Source organism: Strigops habroptila, chromosome 1 (assembly GCF_004027225.2).
Source record: "Strigops habroptila isolate Jane chromosome 1, bStrHab1.2.pri, whole genome shotgun sequence".
Classification (NCBI taxonomy): domain Eukaryota; kingdom Metazoa; phylum Chordata; class Aves; order Psittaciformes; family Psittacidae; genus Strigops; species Strigops habroptila.
In genome coordinates this window covers 112909889-112930573 of record NC_044277.2, presented here as the reverse complement: position 1 = coordinate 112930573, position 20685 = coordinate 112909889, and the positions used below count along the sequence as shown (strand labels likewise).

The 20685-nt window shown below is 37.8% G+C and overlaps 1 protein-coding gene across 8 annotated transcripts in view; it reads right to left on the bottom strand.

The window, feature by feature from the left end:
• Nucleotides 1–5805: 5805 nt before the first annotated feature.
• The window catches only part of ZNF438 (zinc finger protein 438), a 54356-nt gene continuing 39476 nt past the window's right edge, over nt 5806–20685 (bottom strand). For 7 of the 8 annotated variants that reach the window (XM_030481216.1, XM_030481225.1, XM_030481168.1 and 4 more), the window contains 2 exons: nt 11833–13696; nt 5806–10190 (listed from right to left, as the gene is read on the bottom strand). In XM_030481216.1, the coding sequence (XP_030337076.1) occupies nt 9578–10190; nt 11833–13696 (2477 nt within the window). In that variant the 3' untranslated portion in view covers nt 5806–9577. Of the gene's footprint in view, nt 10191–11832; nt 13697–18112; nt 20466–20685 lie in introns of those variants that run through there. The other variant, XM_030481179.1, reaches the window with a different exon arrangement.

The following is a 20685-nucleotide window of genomic DNA, read 5'->3' as shown; positions in this document are numbered from 1 at the left end:
TCAAAGTTCTCCCACCCGATTACAATTCTGGCCATTAGTACAGCAAGCTATTAAAACCAAGTTAAAGAAGGAAGGTGGCTGCATTTACCATGCTGCTTTTTTTCTCAGAAGCTTGGCATTTAGAAATAAACTAATCACCTCCATTTGACAACAAGCAAAGCACTATCTGCTGTGATGTCTGAAAGCCTTGAGAAGGATCTGGATACATTTAAAGGTTTTATTAGAATAGCGATGGGTTTTGCCTGTACAGAGCAAGAATGCTGAATGGCAGTGCTGAATTGATACTGATGTACATTACATCTAACAGTGATCTAATGAGGGGCAGGAAACTTGAAAGGTGAAAAGGTGAATGGCAAGAGAGTTAAGGCTTCATTATAATGGCTCTTTTTATTATTATTTTTTTAAACTGGAGCCTGCTGTCACTGTAAACCGAAGATTCGACTGCTTTGCAGACTTAGCAGTGTTTGAAGTTCTACCATCTATTCTCCACAGCAAAGCCACTATTATGGCATTACAGCAAAGAAAAGAATATTGCAAAGAAATGCTGCACAGAGAACTGAGCAAGGATTCCAAGTGACTAACTTTGTACCTGCACCTTTCCTCAACCTCAGGGAGAACTCAGTCCTCCAAAGCTGAATGATCTAATGTTATCTTCTGGTTCAAAAGTTCTTCTTAATTATATTGCAGTTTCACCAGAGCAGTTGAACACAGAGTTATTCTATCATGAATTTTATCTGAAAGAAGTTAGTTACACACAGATAGCCTGCACTTATTGTTGATTTTTTTCAGGCTTCATCACGCTGTGTTTACCGTTCACTCTTTTTCCATCTTACTCAGCCTGATGTTTTTCAAAACCACCACCATATTTTAGGTACTCTGAAAAGACTTTGACTAACAAATCCCTGAATTTTCTTTTGAGAATGAATCCTAACTAAATAAGCTAGAAAGCTTTAAAATGAAGAATGCTTTCCCATACCTCACAGCAGCCATATCTCCTAGAACAAAACCTTATTCAATGCTGAGTAAACATTAATGCACTTCCCCCCCTCTTAAATCTAACTTGTGGATTTATCATCTTACTTTCCTTGGACACAACTGCAAAAGGGGAATTATTTTTCACAGCTGACAGTGGGAATGTGGAGCCCAGGAGGCAGAGAGCCCCGGAGACCTGACAGTCTGCTTGAACTGTGCCTGAAAAATGCGATTCACCTGAACGCTGTAGAGAGAAGGAGGGGGGGGGAAGGATGAGCTTAATTGGTTCTGACTATAAAAGTCAGATCTCAGTTTTCTCTGGAGACGCGCATTGCAGAAAACACTGTTAGTGAACCTGGATCCCTTCTAAAAGGGCTAATTTAATCAAGCGTTACAATAATTTAGGAATATGACATTGTGAGGAAATTTACATATAATCCTTGACAGTCAAAATTATCAAATGTTTGTCATTAAGTGACACTGAATGAATCACTCAGAAGAAAGAAGATATGTACCAGCGGTAGCCAAAGGGAGTGGTCTCGCATACAATGAAGCTTCAGCATGGACAATTTGTTGAGCACTAGTTCAAAGGCAGATCCTGTCTCTCATGCACAAAATGGAAACATGAGACAAAAGCTCAAAGAATTAAGGATGCCTACCATGAAGATACGGGAACGATCTATTATCAAGTGATGGATGAAATGAGTTTGGTGTCAAAATACCCTCTTGGGCTGCACAGGATGCTAAATGTGAACTCTTGGCAGCAATGAGGAGCTTTTGTGGAGCGGCGTTCCCAGGACAGCTGTCCACGGTGCTCCCACCATGCTTGAGGCACATGGGTACAGGAACAGCATTAGATTTACTCTGCGTTCCTCTGCCTGTGTGTGGAGCTTTCAGATGGATCCTCCTAGGGCTTCGGGCTCCTCATTTTTTTCAATCTCTCACCTTACATAAGCACTTCATTTATCAGAAAGACAGGGGAAAAAATCCATTCTGCGTTGAAATAGACTGCCACCTGCATCGCTTCCTAATGTAAGCAAATCCCAGAGGAAAGGTTTAGCACCAGACTTTTCTGCCGGACCAATAAATCATTCTCAGAAATACTGTTTAAACTCTACATGTGCTGTTAACCAGTAGGAGTAGCAGCATGTTTTTTGAAATAAATTCCAATAATTCAACAATTAATTCAATTTCCTGGAAGAACTCAGGTAGTCACTGTGTATTTCAGGGTTCACATCAGCCACGGATATATTAGCAATATAATAATGACACTGTTACTGCATTTTAATAGAAGAAAAATAACTGGAATACACTGTACAGTGTGACACTAACACACAAGTTAAAAATGCTTCAGAGACTTAACCCTTTTACAGTTATGTATGTGATGGTGCATGCATGCATGTATAAAGACACTGGAAAAGCTGCTCTTGAAAGACATGAGGCTATTAACCTGTGCAGACATCGCAGTTGTCTCCTGGAGTGCCAGGATCCCACCCATTTATCAGCCCAGCTGTCTCACAAGGTAAAACTAAAACAGTGCTTTGAGTTTAACAGGCTGCAATCGACTTAGGAAGCATGGCTGGGCTCTGCTGTACTATACTCGGGAGAGTCTGAAAAGTGGATTAGGAGAGCAGCACATAAACCAGCACAACACTCCAAATGTTTCCCTGGAAAAGCTCCTCTCCAATTGCTCATGAAAGAGAAAGAATAAAAATAAGCAAGCTTTCAAACAGCCTGTACCACTTCTGTGTTTTATAGTTCACTGTAATTTCCTTTAACTAACTTGCACAACTTAAATGGCCTGAATGGTAGAGCCAGTTCCCTTTAAAAAATGTCATCTTGTAAACTTTGATTAGCTCCAGAGAAGAGACGGCATATGACTTTAAATGGCACAAAGGTGGATTTATTGGCAAGAGTGTCAGGTTTGCACTTCTTAGGAAGGAACTGGCAGATAGCAGACAATAGCTGGACAGGATTTAAACTCCAAGGACTCAGAGCTGAGAAAGGATTTATTTGAACAGCAAAGTAGAGCAGTGTATTTACTTCAGTTAAAATTAATAAAAGCTTTTAACTAAAAACATGAAGAAATTAAACTTCCAGTGGAAAGAGACTGCATTGCTTCAAAGCTATGGTCACAGGAGTATTTATTGCTTTCTTCCCTCACCGTGTCATTTATTGCTTACAGCAATAGGAAGGTTTATTGATCTTCTTGATCGGATGTATGTTCAGAAGTCAGATTAAACCTGAAGCTGTGCAAAATTAGTTAGCATGCAGGAAATAAAATGCTTTATTTTTGTCCTAAATCAACTGTAGAAAAAAGTAGTATATTCACTGCATGTGAAAGGCACGGAGCCTGAAGTCCCAGAAAAAGCAGAGTAGTCAGAGGAGTGTAAGCAAGCTGCTTCCCACAGGTAGAGAAGAGGTTTGGCCATGGTCTACAACAACAGAAACAACAGGGCTTTGTGCCAAACAAAGTTCTCACTACTGAAGTATCACTGCTTGAAGCCATAACTTGATTTGGGTTTAGGGGGATTTTTTTGTCCCAGCTTTTGTGCTTTCTTTACAAGTGTCATAAAACTGCTTATGACAGTGCTTGAAGTATCAGCTATCACACTGAAGCCTTGTTTACACTCGCAACTCCACCACTGGCGACCGACCAGTGGGAACTGCAACAGAAGCGGTTTCCACAAAGCCAAACACTGCTCTGCTCCAGGGTAGGTGCTAAGACGTGCTTCGGGCAGGAGGCTGGCCCAGCCAATCCCCGGGGTCCTCTGCAACCAGTATTTTAGTGAAACATTCTGTAAAACGGCATTCACAATTACTCAATTCTAGGCTTCTGGCTAGTAATGAAGATGCCAGACACGATGCTGACTTTGTTGAATCAGACATTTACAAATTTGCATTCAGCAAAAAAGAATAAAAGGATAAAAAAAGAGGAGGAGAAAGAGGAGGAGAAAGAGGAGAAAGAGAAGAAAGAAGACAAAGATGAGAAAGAGGAAAAGAGTTAAAAAAGAGAGGGAGAAGAGGGAGAAGAGAGGGGAAAGAGAGGAAAGAAGAAAGGAGAAAAAAAGGAGGAAGAAGGGAAGGGGAAGTGAGATAGCTCAGCCACGGTGTCTCTGAATTGCTGCTTTATACCATCACATTTGCATAAAACACTTATGGATCTTATGTGTTTCTATTCTATGTTTCTAAGTAGGTGATGGGACATTACAGTCTTTTACCATGGCACATAAAGACCCCAAGCCACACTTAGCAGCTTTATCTTATAGCAAATGTTCACTTTTTTTCCTATTACTTCTCAGTGTTGTACCTGCAGGAAACTGAGTGAGCCATTTTCCTATTTTTCTAAGTACAGATGCAGCATTTGATTTCAATTTTATGGACTAAAGCTAAAAGATGCTTTCCTTCGAAAACTGAAGACCACACACCTTCCAAGTCTGACAGCTGGTACTTTCAGCAGACAGCATGTGGCTCACCTAACTATAAGTGTGTAACTGACACACCAAAGAGGAGGACATTCACAAAGTCAGCTATGCAATACAGAAAAACTCATGCCCGAGGAAGCTGAGGGAGCTCCAGACTGACATAGCTCAGGTGGGAGCAGACTGGAACCCTGTAACCACAGAGAGTGGGAGAAGTTCAGACTAAGCCTATAGGACACTTCCACATACACATCAAAGGCTAGTCATACTGACCTTATACACAACAAACTGTGCCAACCTTCATCATCACTACTTCCTTCACATATTTCTTTCCCTTTCCTCCACTGTATTATGCTGTAAGTCGCCTAGAAAGCGTTTGAGTGTCTACATACCTTGGACCATGATCTAGCCTGGCACAACAGTAGAAATATTCAACAAAATTCAAGTAAAAAAGAAGGCATGATCAGTTTTTAACTCTTACTTCCCTTGGTCACTCTGTGTAACTGTGCATAAGAACAAACTGTACCTACCAATGGAAGATCTATGATCTATAAATATAATCTACAGCAGTAAAATTGTGCAGAGAAATCCACACATGGACAGTTTGCTTACGTATCTCTTCCCAGTAGAATTTTCTATTCACTAATTTCATCTGTTATACTAGATTAAAATTGGAAATTTCTGCAATATAACTTCAGAATAATGTTTTTGGATTTGTCAAGAAATCTAATTCACCCCATCATTGCTAATGCTTACATGGAAAAGTCAATAAAATGTGAAAAAAAAGAAGGCAGAAAGCTTCCTTTGTACTCGACAGCACCAGACCTATCATATTTTAGAATACTACTGGTACTACTACATCAATAAAATAGTCACAAAAAGCACAATTACAGAAGTACGCTATTGTCATTTTTTAGGATTTCCTGAAGGTGTGTCAGTAAGGTATGAAGAGATTCACTCAAGTCTGAAAAGCAAGTTATTTTTACACTCAGATTTGCAGTTTCTACTTTGGAACTGCAGAACGGTCAGCCTCATAAAGTCATACACTGAAGCCCAAATCTTGTATCTTGCCCCACATTGTGCATGTATATGTAAGGCCACCAAGACTATTCTGATTCCATGCACATGCCTGCCTGCACAGACAAAGGCAGTACAGGCATTTTTTCCTCAAACTGCTTGCAGGCTCCGGTCTTCTTCAGTATTCCTAACCAAGAAAAATTATGGCAATTTAATAAAACATGAAGAAAATCCTACAACGTGACAGATCAGCTATAAAAGAACACACCAAAATGAGGACAACATTTAAGCCGTCAGAATTTTCTACATGAGATCAGATTTTTTTCTGTGTCACACTCAGCACGCAGAGATTTTCATTTTTCAGAGCTATAAGGAATTTGACAAGTAAACCTACTACAGTTAATAGCATTTTAATCTTTATGCATAATAATCACAAACTCACATTGTACAGGTTTGATAATAATAACTGACAGCTGAATTTGAAGTATGTATTTCGTTCCAAAACAGATGCGCATGTAGGTGGATGTGTTGTAGAAATATAATACACTACATGGCTGAGCCTAGATAAGCTGCTGATTCTCAAATGTCAGCTTCATCTGCACAAAGTTAGGGTTGAAATCTGCTCTCTTAAATACCTGTTCATCCTTCTTATGACACTATCTCTAAAGAGAGCTCAGTGGATAGCAGATAAAAGAAGTATCTAATGAGGTATGACAGAAACTGATGGAGCTAAACACCAGAGATCTAAATTCTAATAAATAAATGAAGTAAAACATTTACTGCCAGCAACTATGTCAAGTTAGCCATAGGAAACTGTAGCTCTGCAGCTGGAGAAGGGCAATACTCTGCAAGCCAGAGAAGCAATGGAACTCCTCCAGCTTTGATTATTTATGGTGTGATGATGAAGGAACAACTTTCCATGTGAGGAACAGCTTTAAAGTAGAACAGTGAAGCTGAAACAGAGATTTAATGAAAAATCAGAGGGGAACAAAACTACAGCTAGAAAAACCATAACATTCGTTTTAACAATTTAAAAATATAATTTATGTGCAAAACCAGATGTTAACTTGTCCAGCTTCAAGGTAAACAGCAAGCTGTATTCCTAACAACCCTTCCGCTGAACAGCAAACAAGCAGTATTTAATGTTGCTGTAAATAAGGTTCACTTAATACCTCCAAATGTTATCAAAATGAACATAAATGCAAAACAAATACATTTTAAACAAAGGACACATCTGTATTTAATGCAAAGCTATTTTCAAAAATTCCAACCTTTCATAATCTACCATAACCATAATAGCCTGAAACATAAGAATGCTTTCAGGCTCAGAAAAAAGGCTTCTAATTTTAAACATTTATGAGGACACTGAGAAGTGGCTTAGAACCATGCTTTAAAACATGTTTTCAGGCTTTAAACTGCTGAAAGCTGAGATCCCTTTACCCATTTGGCCTGGACTACAAAAAGGGAGAGAAGCACAAAAATATGATGAAAAGACTGTACGTGAAAATTTCCATTAAAGAGAAAAATGCAACCCACTCCCTTGTGCCAAACCTCCTTCCTCCCCTCATCACCTCACCTCCCCCTCCTTTTACATGAAACGAAAGGGAGTGCCTCTTCTTGCCTGAGAACCACCACCAAACAACTCACCTACACCACTGGCTCTTACGCACCACCATCTTTAACAAATACTTTCTGAAAGTAATTTTGAAGAACAACTCTGCCATGATTCGTGCTGATCCTGAACAGGAGGGACTCTGTCTTGGAGCTGCATTCATTGCAGCTCATTTTAAACTACACCAAGGGATGGGGGATTTTACAAGAGAGGTGATGTGGTGTTGGTTATAAATAATGTCCATAACATCAACAAACATTTTTAATGTTTTCTGCCCAACTCTTAAAATGCATGCTTTATGCTGGGAATGAACTTCCCTTTGATGTATTATAACTATGTGAGGAAGGGATTGTTCTCACATTCCTGTTTCAGGGAAAACACCAAGCTGTTTGATTTTGAAAGTTAACGGATTAACTTGGAGGGGAAAACCACTTCTTAGTGCAAACACACTTTACTAAGTTAAATATAGTCTCAGTTTGATACGAAACACTGACTTTAAAATTAGCTATTCCTTTCCAAATATGCCACATGTTCTCCTCCATCTCCCTAGTGAAAGAAATATGAATATACTATAGGCATTAAAAGATGGGTGTGTCAAGAATAAGAACGAGTAGTAATTTTAAAGTAGTTCAGCATGCAAAAGTAGTATATGAAAACAAAGAAACAACCACAAATATGTATTTATAGCAACAGATAGTAGGAAGGAAGTTTTGAAATTCCACAGGGATTCTTCCACCTTACTAAGCACCTGTGCAGAAAAAAGCATTTTCCTTTTCGCTTTCATTTTTCTTGGCTCCAGTCTTAAAGTTCATATCCAGGGCAAAGCACCATACAACAAGAAATTACATTCAGAACTATTATCTCATCAAAATTGCCTTTACTGTTTAAAAACAAAACACATACACAAACTATTGCAACAGCTTTTGGAATCCCACTCAGAAACCCCAACATTTTAAGATCTCTTCTCATGTTCTCATCACCACAGTTTTTGCAAAACAGTGAGAGGTGACCCATGACATTTTAGGAATGACTCATCATAGCAATCCCTCAATTACAGTTTGACCACAAGGATAAATGAATAGAGTAGTACTGTAGAGACAATATTGCTGTATTTTTCATTTTGCCCTCTGATGTGCTCTGACGTCTGTTGAACAGTGATTTCTTATCATAAGTGATTTCTTATGCTGCCTCCACTATTGCTCCCAAAATAATTCAGAGCTACATAAGGCTTTAAGTAACAGCAGTTTAAATACCAATTTCAAACTAGATTTGAGGCTTCAATGACCTTCTCATCAAAGCTCTAGAACTCCATCTCCTCACAGCCTGAACTGCCTTGCCCCCTTGGAGATGTGCTGAAATGGTCATCTACTATGTCTGCTCAGTAGCAGGGCGACACAGAATGTGTCTGCACTAGGGGCTGCTACAGCTTTGCATCCTGGTAAGGTAACTGCTTCTGGCTCCTGATACTGGAAGGTTAGGGTGCTGCATGCAATTCCTCTAGTTGCAAATCTGGCAACACAAGTGAAAACCAACTCATTACCTGTACCATAGACTCAAGAAGTGAAAGAACTATTTCCATTTAAAGCCACAGACTGGGTCAACTGCACAGGTACAAAAGCTACATACCAAGAGTGTTAAGGCAGAGTGCTAACAGTGTTGGCAACAGTAGTACTGCTGTCACAGAAGCTATAAGGAATATGCTGAAAGTTCACTGTGAAACATGCAGTCTATTGCAGAATGTCAAACTTCCCAAGAGTAACCAACTCAGATGACTATTTTTAAAACAAACTTCTATTTTTTTTCATAAAGCAGTCAAGCTTTGAGGGTTCCCTCTTCATAGGTGGCAACTAACTTATCTTCAACCCAAACAGCTACAGGCAAAGAAATACATGCAGATTTTTCACTTTAAAGTGAAATCCAAGAGATCTTTGCTATTACCAGGACAGAATATAACACCTAAAAGACCTGCCAATAACAAACCTGAAAGCAATGAACACGGCTAACAATACTAAAATCAAAAAACATGAATAAAAAGCTTTTAAATTATAGATTATAAAGCTCCTGACTGCCGGCTGCATGTAGGCACATTCAAATGATCCAGAGAACTGCATGAAAATATTTATATATTTACCATAAAATCTAGAAGCACAGAAACTGCACTTCCAGTCTGATTTGTCATTTCATTCAAGACTAAGATTACTTTATATAAACTGATTTATTTCTGTGTGTATAGAAAAATTTAACTGGAAAATCTTTTTCCTTGATGTTAACCATTAGTTCTGACTATGTGCTGCTGCTAAGTTCCTTACGCATGAATTTTAAGTATGGTGTTTCACAAATGGCTTGCAGGTACCCATTGGGAATGATCCTGGATAAATACATTTTTGATTTAACAAAATAAAGGTTAGCATAAGTTAAAAAAATCCCCCCAACGAACCCACCAAACAAACCTTTGAAGTGATACATCTCTTGAATTAGTTTAGCAACACAACAAAAAAACATAAACAGTTCGGTAAGGCAGTTGATGTTTTTCATAGCATTGTAGAATTGAGCTTCAATATTCACCACTGTTAGAAAGTTCAATAATTCCTTGTTTTGATAACAAACTAAAAATTGCCCATAAAGCGGAAGGGTCTTCACAGTTATGATGACTCTGCCAATGATTACAAAGATCCTCTTTTCTTCCAAACAACTGTTTGCATAAAATGCAGTTATAGGTCATTTTAGAGCAAATTTCTGCCTTTCTGCTAGGTGTACCAAAACCTACATTTTGCATCTCCTTGGCTGCTTCACCGCTTCCTGACTGAGTCAGTTCGCTTTTAGATGATGTATCAACATTATTTTGATGGTGCAAGTAGATCTGCCTTTTCAGTTTTGGAAAAGTATAAACATCCTCCTCACGGGCACTGCATTTTGCTATATGTCTTCTCTCATTGTGCTGTTTCCAGAAGTGGGTTGCATGTTTGATCAGTTCCCCCTTAGCTCCTCTATTTCCTTGCAAACCCCCTTCCTTTACTCTTCCCTGGATCTCTTCTCCATGAGAGCACAATAAGTGAAATTTCATTTCACCAAAAGACTGCGCAATAAACTGGCATCGACCACATCTGACCTGTAATTTCACTTCTCCTGGGTTATGGAATAGGTCCTCAAAATTGCACTTATTTCCCCTGTTAGAAAAAGGAAATATGAACTATTTCAGTATTAGCCATGCACAGAACAGGGATGGCAATTTCTGTTCTTGTAAGTTCCAAGAAGAGATGACATTCATGAAACATTCATTTAATTAAAAACAGGCACTGTGCTATAGCATTTAATTTAGTTGGAAAAGAAAAAAAGGAGAAATAATATAATAATAAGGGCAATTAGGAAAAAACTGAAACCAAATGTTATTCAACACTGCTGAGTTTAAGAATTGCCTCCAAAATTAGCCTTGGTATAAATAATCTTTTAACAACACCAAGTTTTTAATAAAAGGTTAAAAACACTTTTTAAAGTTCCTGATTTAGTGAGGTCAATGCAAATACTTCTAATTCTGAGCTAGAAAAATGAAAATGAGCATTACCTGTAGCGTACTGCTAAGAGACCTAGTGTGTTTACACTGAGTGATCTATGGTCAACTTAAGGCAAAACCACATGCTCCACCTCCTACTCCAAGATGGAAATAATGAAACTTCAAAGCTGGTTTTTTTTTCTTCCTAAAAGTCTGTAACACTTTAGTTTAAAAAGTCTGTTTTTAAAACTTTAAACACCTAACTTACAACTAGATAGCCCCTCTCACTGATTTAGGACAACTCTGCAGTATGAAGGAAGCAGATACGCACGGAGCTAGTAAATCCCTGGTCTAAGCTAAGCTAATCAAATGAAGATCTCCACAGAAACCTCACAACATCTATGAAAAGGACCATAACACTGTGTGTTGCTACACATTAGATAGATTATCCAACAAGATAAGTAAACTGAATGATTCATTGTACAACAGCTAGTAAGGCTGTAAGAAAAGCACTGGTAATTCTTAGATTCAATACCTGAAAAATTTCTAACTGATGCCCCAGAAAGGGGAGCTATGCAAAGCAAAATGTCTAAAACTGAACTGTACTGTCATAGTGAAGTGTCAGGTTGAAGCCCTCAGCTTAATGAAGTGTACTTCCATGAAAGTAAATGCACAGTGGAACAAACAAACAAGCCAACATTTATACTGTGTGACGAAATTTCACCTCAAAATCATAAGCCAGAGATAAACGTTCTATCCATCTTAATATATGGTAAATGCTAACTTTTCCGCTTGGCTAAGTGATTGCTAAAGCAGGAGTAATCAACACACAGGACAGATTAGTTCACAGCATTCCAGAGAAGGAAAGGAGATAATGATATTTAATATGATGAACAAACTACAAGATAATACTGAAATATGAATTGCTTTTCACTTGTTGCACTTGATTCACTCATTTTCTGGGGAAAACCCCAAAATTGGTAGGACACAGAAGACAGCATAGATAAATAGGAAAACTGTTAGCTGTGAGAAATCAACTGACCAAAATAGCTCAACTGGCAGTATATTGCATAGTACTAGAATATATGCAAAATTACTTTGGTTATTCAAGAGCCAGTAATACCTTATATTCAATAAATCAACTAAAATATACCGGATGGTCTAATGGATTGACTAGATTCCTTAACAAAATATTTAAACCTTTAGGAATCCCACTGATGGAGGAAAAAGCAACAATTTCCTAACTGTGATGTTTATGAATTTCCACTGACAACTTGAAATCCTGTTTTCATTAGCATTTAATTAGTGAAAACACTCACCTCTCTGTTGCTTCTTCTGCCTCTTTTATATTCGTGTCTCTCTTTTTCAAAGCATCTTGCAGCTGTTGCTCGCTAGTAGAGGGCTCTGTGCTGATAACAACCCTGTGGACTTCTCTGAGGTGGCCAAAATACACTTTTGCGTGGCCAAAAACTTTAGCACAAAATTCACAGCACACAAGCTTTTGGGGTTTGCCTTCATTGTGATGAAGTTTCATATGCGTGCTGAGGCTTCCAGAATGAATATACGCTTTGCGGCATATTCGACAGCTGTAGGGCCGTTTGTTTGTGTGAGTGTTCATATGGTCCTGAAGATGGTGTTTAAATTGGAAGATGTGGTTACAAACATGACATTTATGCAACTGCTTAGGTACTGCTGAACATGCATTTCTACTTAAATCACTTGATTTAGCTGATGTAGCATCACTATGTTTGTAACTTAAATGTTTTTTGGGAAGTGAACTATTTAAAAAAGTATCTTGGTCTAAGCGGTTAGGAGATGGTGTCTCTACTGTTGCTGCAGAAGTCAGAGGTGCAAAAGCCTGCACAAGTAACACTGGTTTTGGTCTAATACTACGGTATTTTTTCACTGCCTCTGCTTTTTTGCCATCAGATGACTGAAGATCAACTTTCACCCTCTCTCTTCCTTCTCTAAACTTATTAATGATGCATTTCCTTCGCTTGGTCTGAAAAGCCAATAAATCATCTGCGGCTCTTCTTTTCCTGCCTCTTCTTTTAGAGGCTGCACTGTTCATTTTTTTGAGACTGTCAACATCCACTTTATTGGATGGAGAGAAGGTATTTTCTCGAATGGTTTGTTTGGGGACTTGTGTAAATGACACAGCTAACCGCTTATCAGATGCTTTAGTAGGAATATGAAAGGTTTTCAGCAAAGCTGATGTCTTTTCACATTCAGATCTTGGTGAAGGACCAGATGCGTCTGTAACATTAGTATTCTCCTTAGATTTACAGAACACTGAATTTTTTATCCTTGAGTAAGGCAAAATAGGAAGTTTTCCTTTTGGTGCTGATGGAGTCATCTGTATTGTACTGCCAAAAACTGCTGGTGACAGGACAGCAACAGAATTTGCAGAATTTGTGGGTTTTTCCTTTAATTTCTCAGATGTTATGAATGACTCTCTTGCGATTTCAGATGCTGTCTTCACAGAGCGTAGACTTGTTTTCTTGGGATTAATTGTACTTGCCAGCTTGGATAAAGAGTCTTTAACTACAGATGGTCCAGAAACACTACTGTTAGCAGTTTCAGGTTTGTTCTCTAAAAGAGATCCAGATTCCACACAATTGCTTTTATTTACTACTGTGGCAACAGTAATTTTAGCTGAGTCACGGTCTGTTAGCATTGCTTGCTCAGTTGAATCTGAACTAGAATGAGTTTCAGGACAGTCTTTAGTTAAAGTAGTCATGAGGGAAGCCTGTGATGAGACCGATGCCTTGGTAGGAACCTTGTTATGTGCACCCAAACCAGAGATCTGCGCCGGTTTTTTGTCACTCAGCATTTTATTTCTTACAGATTGGTACCTAGGGATAGGCAGCTTTAGGTTTTTAGAAGGGTCCACATTTGACTGCTGGACTTGCTGCGTTAGGGCAGGGGCAACATATGGCAAGGCCAACAGGGAGAAAGTCCCCTCATGACCAGCCACCTGCATAACAGCATAGTTTTGAGTTGGTACCACCAGTGGTTTAGAACCTGCAGCTGAAATTGGTGCTTTTTGATCAGGCAAAGATGACTGAAGACAAGAAACCACCGAAGATGTTAAAATTTTTGGTACCATTTTTGGAGCAATGGTCCTAAACTGACTTTTCTTCTGCAAACTTCGTATTATATCCGAAGGGGATTTGTGTTTATCTGTAATAACAACATAAGAAAGATGTAATATAATATAGTATTTCTTTCAAAAAAAAATACAGTATTGAAAATAAAACTACTTACAAAAGATATTATACACAAACTTATTAAAAATTAGGTATTTAATTATTAATTTAATTAGGTATTTAAATGACCACTAAACTAGAATTTGTAAATTAAAATTACAAATGTTTCATGGACAAAACAAAAATATTCCATGAAGCAATGTGCCTGAGAACAGATATGCAAAAAACCCCCTCTTAATCTCATCTTAAATGAATGTTTCATTCCAGTTTAGAGACTACATGGCATTTCAGAACAAATACACTTATAAGCCTCTTCTGCTCTGGAAAAGCTGACTAGCATGCTGGCAATACTCAGCTGGAAGAACTAAAAGGGACAGGATTGAAACCCTGTGATGCAGAACTTTTCTGAACACCTGCTCTGATTGTATCTCTCAACCAGAGTCATGCTATCTTTTAGAGTTTCTGTAACATATAGTATCTGTGGGTTTTACCAGCTACAGACTGAAGCTTACCTGATAGAAGTCTTAAAAAAAATTACTGGTATAAAACTTGCAAATAATGTAATGAGAGAAGATGCACCACTGTTAAATATTCAATCACACACATTGCCTATGCGCCTTTAATACACAGTAGAACTATTGTAGTAAGTTATTCAAATATTTTCTTGAAAGATGCAATTTATCAAGGTTTTATCACAGTTCCTTTTTGTTTCTGCTTGTGTTGGTTAATGGTGCAAACATTTGTAGTAAAGAAGAATGTGTGGATACTTAAATAAAACAAATAAAAGGAAAAAGTAAAATGTGGAAGATGATACAATCTGCACTGAGCAGCAGAGACGTATGCTGACCTTTGAGACACTCCATAAAAAAGGATTTGATGTATAGTTCATGGTACCACTACCATTTCATGTAACAGCCCCATTCAACTACTGGTATTTCCAGTTCTTAAAAACGGGGATAGGTTTCCTGTGAGGAACAACAAAAAAAAAAATTCCCAGCAATCTCAACCACTGAAAATTCAACTACAAAGATCCTAAGCAGGAAGGCAATTTGGGAAGGCAACAATGTAAGAAAAACTCATTTAGAGAGAAGAATCACATTTGAATAGAACATGTAAAAGTAAATGCTGGGACCTTCAAATATTGCAGTAAGGTAATTCCATAGGGAAGTTTCCATTCCTTACCATTTTAAAGCCTGGTATTACAAATGCCATACATGGTTATGGACTTACAGAGGTAACTGTGAATTACTACCAATGCTGGAAACTCCAGCAAGTTTATCTTAATCCTGGATGTTCTTCTTAGACGTCACACACTTCGCAACGTACACTGCAAGTTACAGAGCCATCAAATTTCATGACCACAACTCCTAGACTGATACACACACATGCTCATGGTATGCACATGTGCAGTAAATCCACTGCCTTCAGGACATGCTAGTTTCACTGAGCAATCACACATAAACTGTTCAGTTCATACGTAGTTGTTCTGATGCTTCTTAAAACTCTTTGACCTACACCAGGTTCATAGAGTAATAACTATGTAGGGCATAAACCTTTCATGCATTTATTGCCATCTGTAGCATCAAACCTGAAGTCTATTATGCACCTTCTTGATCCTCCAATTAAGTGAAACTACTGGGCACGACCATAACTTTCTTTCTGATCAATGTTTGTAGAGATGTCCAGAATTTCTAGATATTCTGTGCAGACTGGACTATTAAGATTAAGGAAATTCTGTGCAGACTGGACTACTATATGTGGAAATCCTGCACAAATAGAGAGATCCCTATACAAAGGGGTAAATCCAGACCTACAGAGTTTGTGCAACCTGGAAAAAGCAGAAACATCCTAAGTTTAAAATTCTGTTTCCCTACAGCTCTCTTTATTCTCCAAAAGCTAAGAACATGTACTAAGAACTTAATTTTTGACAATCTACAACCACCAAATACATAGAAACCTTTATGTTTTCAACAACTAAAATTACTAGTAATACTCAGATTATTTTTTGCTTCTTGTAGGGTATCCTCTTGCTGCTGCTTTTGATTTGAATAAACTTTTTAGGAAAACCAGCACTTCAACAGAGTACGACCTTCAGCAGACTGTGCTACTTTACACTCCAAGTTATCAGGCACCTGCTCTCCACTAATGGCAGCAAATGATTTCAGTTCAGGAAAAGATGGAAGTTTTGCTGTGGACATGCCACCTCTACAAAAGTGCAGAAATGACAGCTAAAGCACCACAAAAGAAAGGTTAATTTGAGGTTAGAAGGAAATATTTGTAGAAATTACACTTGACACTACCTTTAAAAGTAAGCATATGCTTCTCAAATATGCTGACTTGCCTACTGCAAAATCAGGCAGTAAAATCACTTCTCTTTAAAGAAAGAATCTCCACATATTTTCTCAGCATTCCACAAGAAAGTACCATTCTAGAAGCCAAGACCCTCATAAACATCAACCACAAAATGCTCTTTGAAACAAGGTCCATTTAGACGAATATTCTTCTTATGCAGTTAACATAATACTAAGCATTGATATAACTGTTTGAGAAAGGATTTTTACACAAATGCTCTTTTTCCAACATGCGTAATTTTATCATAAATACATCTTCCAGGCAAGCTATGTGTGGAATCAGCCTTCAGTACAGTTTTTTTTTTCTTTCCCCACCCCAACTTTATATTAGAGTTTAGTGCAGAAATATTCATTGCAGTGCCTCTGGTAAGCAACGGATACTCAACTGTACTTCCCTCTCATTCAACACAGCTGCTGTAGTTAAGCAGCTTAGCCAGTGTCTAAATATAGAGACAGGCCAGATGCAGACTAGCTGTCTGATGATCCTCCACACTCAGTTAAAATTTTGCTTATGGACTGGGAAAGCTAATTGGAAGAACTGGTGGAAGACTATTTAGAATCTTGGATGAGGAAAAAGCAGCCAGTCAATTCATAGACTGGAGGTCCTGCTGACCCCACCCAGAACGTGCAAGTACCATCAGTGACCCAAACTATTTTTTCCACTTATACTTGGCAAAAAGTTCCAACAATTTCCTTTGCGCACAGAGATCGCTACAGTAATTCCTGTCTTCACCACCCTGGCACTGAATGACTTGACTATGCTTTGGCTCTCTGGCTACCAGAAGGCCACTTGGAAACTTCATATGCATTTTCAGGGACATTCCACTTCTATTCCAGACTCTCTGCCAAATTATTTCTGTCTCTGATTCAAAGGACTCACTTTGACTTGTCAGTTATGACCTGAGGAAAAGCCTTCAATGCCTATGCAAACCCATGTAGTCTTGCATCTAAGAAAGGGAATTTTCAGTTAAGGGAGGTTCTGCAATGGCATTTTTGAGGATAGCCCTTGGTTTTAGACAACATTCTTTCTACGCATCAGTCTACAGGTCCTTCACTGGAAGGCAAAAATTTTTATAATTTCTCTAAAATTTTCATTAAGAATAAAGGAAATTAACAAAACCTTAGATTTAATATCTAAATGACATGAAGCCCATTTTTAACTTTCGTGTTCTCAGTCTTTCAAATAGGCATAGAATTGGGGCAACAGGTAACACTTTAAAATAATTAAGCACAATGTTAAATCAAATGCAATTCAATTCATATACTTTAAAAGTCTCTGTTAAAAGATTAATGGCTACCATGCTAGCACTTGCAATATCAAATCACTGAGAAACTTGCAGGATGTCACCTCACCCCTTCTAAGTAACCTTAAAATTGTATAGGAATAGTGATACACAAATGAAAAAAAATAAACAACGATGCATCAAAGTCTTTGATATAGCCATGCTGCGAAGAGTCCTCTGGAGGAAAGAAAGTCTTCCACAGGGCTCCTCTTCATTCATAATTCCCCTTCCTTCCTAAGTCATTCAAGTCTGGTCTACTCCAAACTGTTCCGCCTTCTCTTTGTACCTCCTTCAGTTTGTTCTCTATGTAAAGCATGTAACATTGCCGAACTCAGACACTGCAGAAAACTTCAGAAGAAATTTAATTTTCCCCACTAATCTGGTCTATTTTGAACATTAAAATAAACCACAATATACCAGAAACTACTGTGTAATAGTGTTAATTTTTTTAATAATCCTTTTAGGACCACTTCACTTGCATAGGTATGTATTTAACTTGTTATGACTGGACAAGTGACAGAAAATAACAGACACACAAAAAAGGATTATCTTGTTTCGAAGGGAAATGAAGAACACATACAAAAAAGAATAATGAAATATTTTATTAAATGCATGTTTATGTTGTCTTTTGCTGAATTTGAAAGGAATAATATCTATTGTATGGGAAAGAAGAAAATGCACAACTTTCTATTAGATTTATTTCTATCAGTGAAAGGTAACCATTCGTTTTGCCAAATCTCCATACACACTAAATACCTGTGGATACTGTCTTCCCAGCACAAGTTTCTTGTTTTTGCTGACCCAGCATACTTTGTTGGACACAATGTTTCACTGCAAGATTAGCATGCAAAAAAACACCACCTGCAAAAGTGCTTCAGTCAGTTATAAATAGATCCCAGGACAAAAAAAAAAACCAACCCAAACCACCCCCAAACCCAATGAAAAACAGAAAAAGACAATATAAAATGACAACATAAAACATTAACTTCCAGTTAATGCATTAAGAAAGCCTACTGCTACTTGCTCTTTGCCATTTTTCTTGCCTCAAAAAATGTTTTAAAATCTAATCTATTACGTGACAAATGTAAGGCGATAGCTTAATAATTGAGTAAAGCTGGTTAATGTGGTAAACAGATGGGATGCTTTAGCTTCAGTGTCATGGAAGACAGTCAACAGCATCAAAACAAAAAGCTCAGAAAAACGAAGATTCAGTAGCTTTAGTGAGGTTTTTAACCAGGGGGCTAAATTATATACTATTTTTCACTTCTTGTAATCCCACATAAATCACTGGAACTGCAGATATTTTAGAAAAGAGTATCTTCCTCCTCTGTTCAAAACTAGGTTTGCCACATACCTATGCAAAGTAAGGCTGGCAGTAAAGTCTACAAATCAGGAGTGCCCAACTCTATACATTACAAAAATTTCCAGATGTTTCTATTTGTGCCTAATAATAATTATTTGGGTGGGATGCTCTGCTCTGAGTATTTGCCCCAGATAATTTTCTAAAATCAATTTCAACAGAAAATGCCAGCCATCCCCAGGGATGTCTGCATTAAAAAAGAAAATTCAAAAAAAATCTAGTATATGTGCCTTACACGAAGACCTTGATATTTGACACAGCAATGTCTCTTTTGGCTGTGAAAAGCTGCCCAAATTTGGCAAAGTTGTAAGCTCTTGGCATGTGTTCAATAGATACTTTAAGCAGTTAATTCTTCCAATGCTTGCATTCTATTGAATGTGCTCCTGCTTCAGGCTGGCTGGATTTTTCCTAAAACTACAGCTTTAGGTCCAAACACCCACACTGGAACAAGGAAATGGCCTTTCCTAAATGCTAGGCTGACAGTGTGGAAGAGAAATTACGATATATACAGGGCAAACAGCAAAGGAGAAGAAAACTAGAATAGAAATAAGACTTGGAAAGAGTTTAGGCCACAGAGTCAGGGTGGGACATGGGAATTAAACACAGACTTAAGACGGGTAACAAATATTACTCTTACAGATGAAAGAAGAAACATTTAAACCACATGCATAACCTTGTATCTTGCATTTCTTACTTTTTAGTACTCTTTTTTTTGAAGAGTAATATAATTATGTTTACATGAGTCCTTTTGTGTAATTTAAAATAGATTAGAAAAATCAACAATATAAGTATTCTAATGCAAGACTGGAAAATCATAGTGCATCATTCACACAAACACAGTGTACAAATACACTTTGAAAACATGTTCTGGTATACCACAGGAGGACGAGATCAAAATAGTTCACTAAAATTGTAAAAGGGAATATTAGACTTCTTTAAAGCTAAATACAATTAATTCTGATTTCAGCAATGTGATTTACTAGTTGTGCAATAAGCATTTTATCATTAGAAAGTCGTCTTTGCTTTGAAGTCCGTGCAAATTTATTTTATGGGATTAAGATTATAGTGCATTTCAAGAAATTCTGTGAGCAGTGGGAGGCTTCCTGAATTCCTTGAATATTCTCCAAAAGACTTTTCTTAGCAGAAGAGAGCATTAAAACAACAAAGTTATACAATTAAAATGGTGGGATTTTATATTAACTGGACTCTATTAAAGCAGATATTCAAACTTAAAATTTCTAGCAACATCTTCCAGTGTGGGAATAAGCTAAAACTCCAAAACAGTCATTTTGGAGAAGTAACTCATACAGTAATCCAAGATCACGGGCACACAGTTCATATTTAGGGAAGTTCTTCAGTTTCCATCTAATTCAGTCTTTTTTCCTCCCCCGAAACACCTTTATTGCACTATGAACCATACACTGACGTATACCAAAGTTTAGAGAGATCTACTTTTCAGAAAATTAGTATCTAACATAACTTATATTAAAAAAAATGAGATAAAAACCCAAACAATCTCTACTGTTAAGTAATTCTACTCTCTCAATTTTCAGAATTGCTTTCCCCTGTTGTTTGAAAGTATACATAGGAGCTGCTTCATTATCATGCTGCCATCGATCTGGACTTCTGTAAGGCCTTTGACATGGTCCCGCACAACATCCTTCTCTCTAAACGGGATACAGATTTGATAGATGGGCTGTTCAGTGGATAAGGAATTGACTGATTTATTGCATGTAGTGGTCAACGGCTCAATATCCAGATGGAAGTCAATGACAAGTAGTGTCCCTCAGGGGTCCATACTGGTACCAGTACTGCTTAGTATCTTCATCAATGACATGGACAGTGGGATTGAGTGCACCCTTAGCAAATTTGCAGATGACACCAAGCTGAGTGGTGCAGTTGACACACCTGAGGGACAGGATACCATCCAGAGGGACCTGAACAAATTTGGGAAGTGGGCCTGTACGAA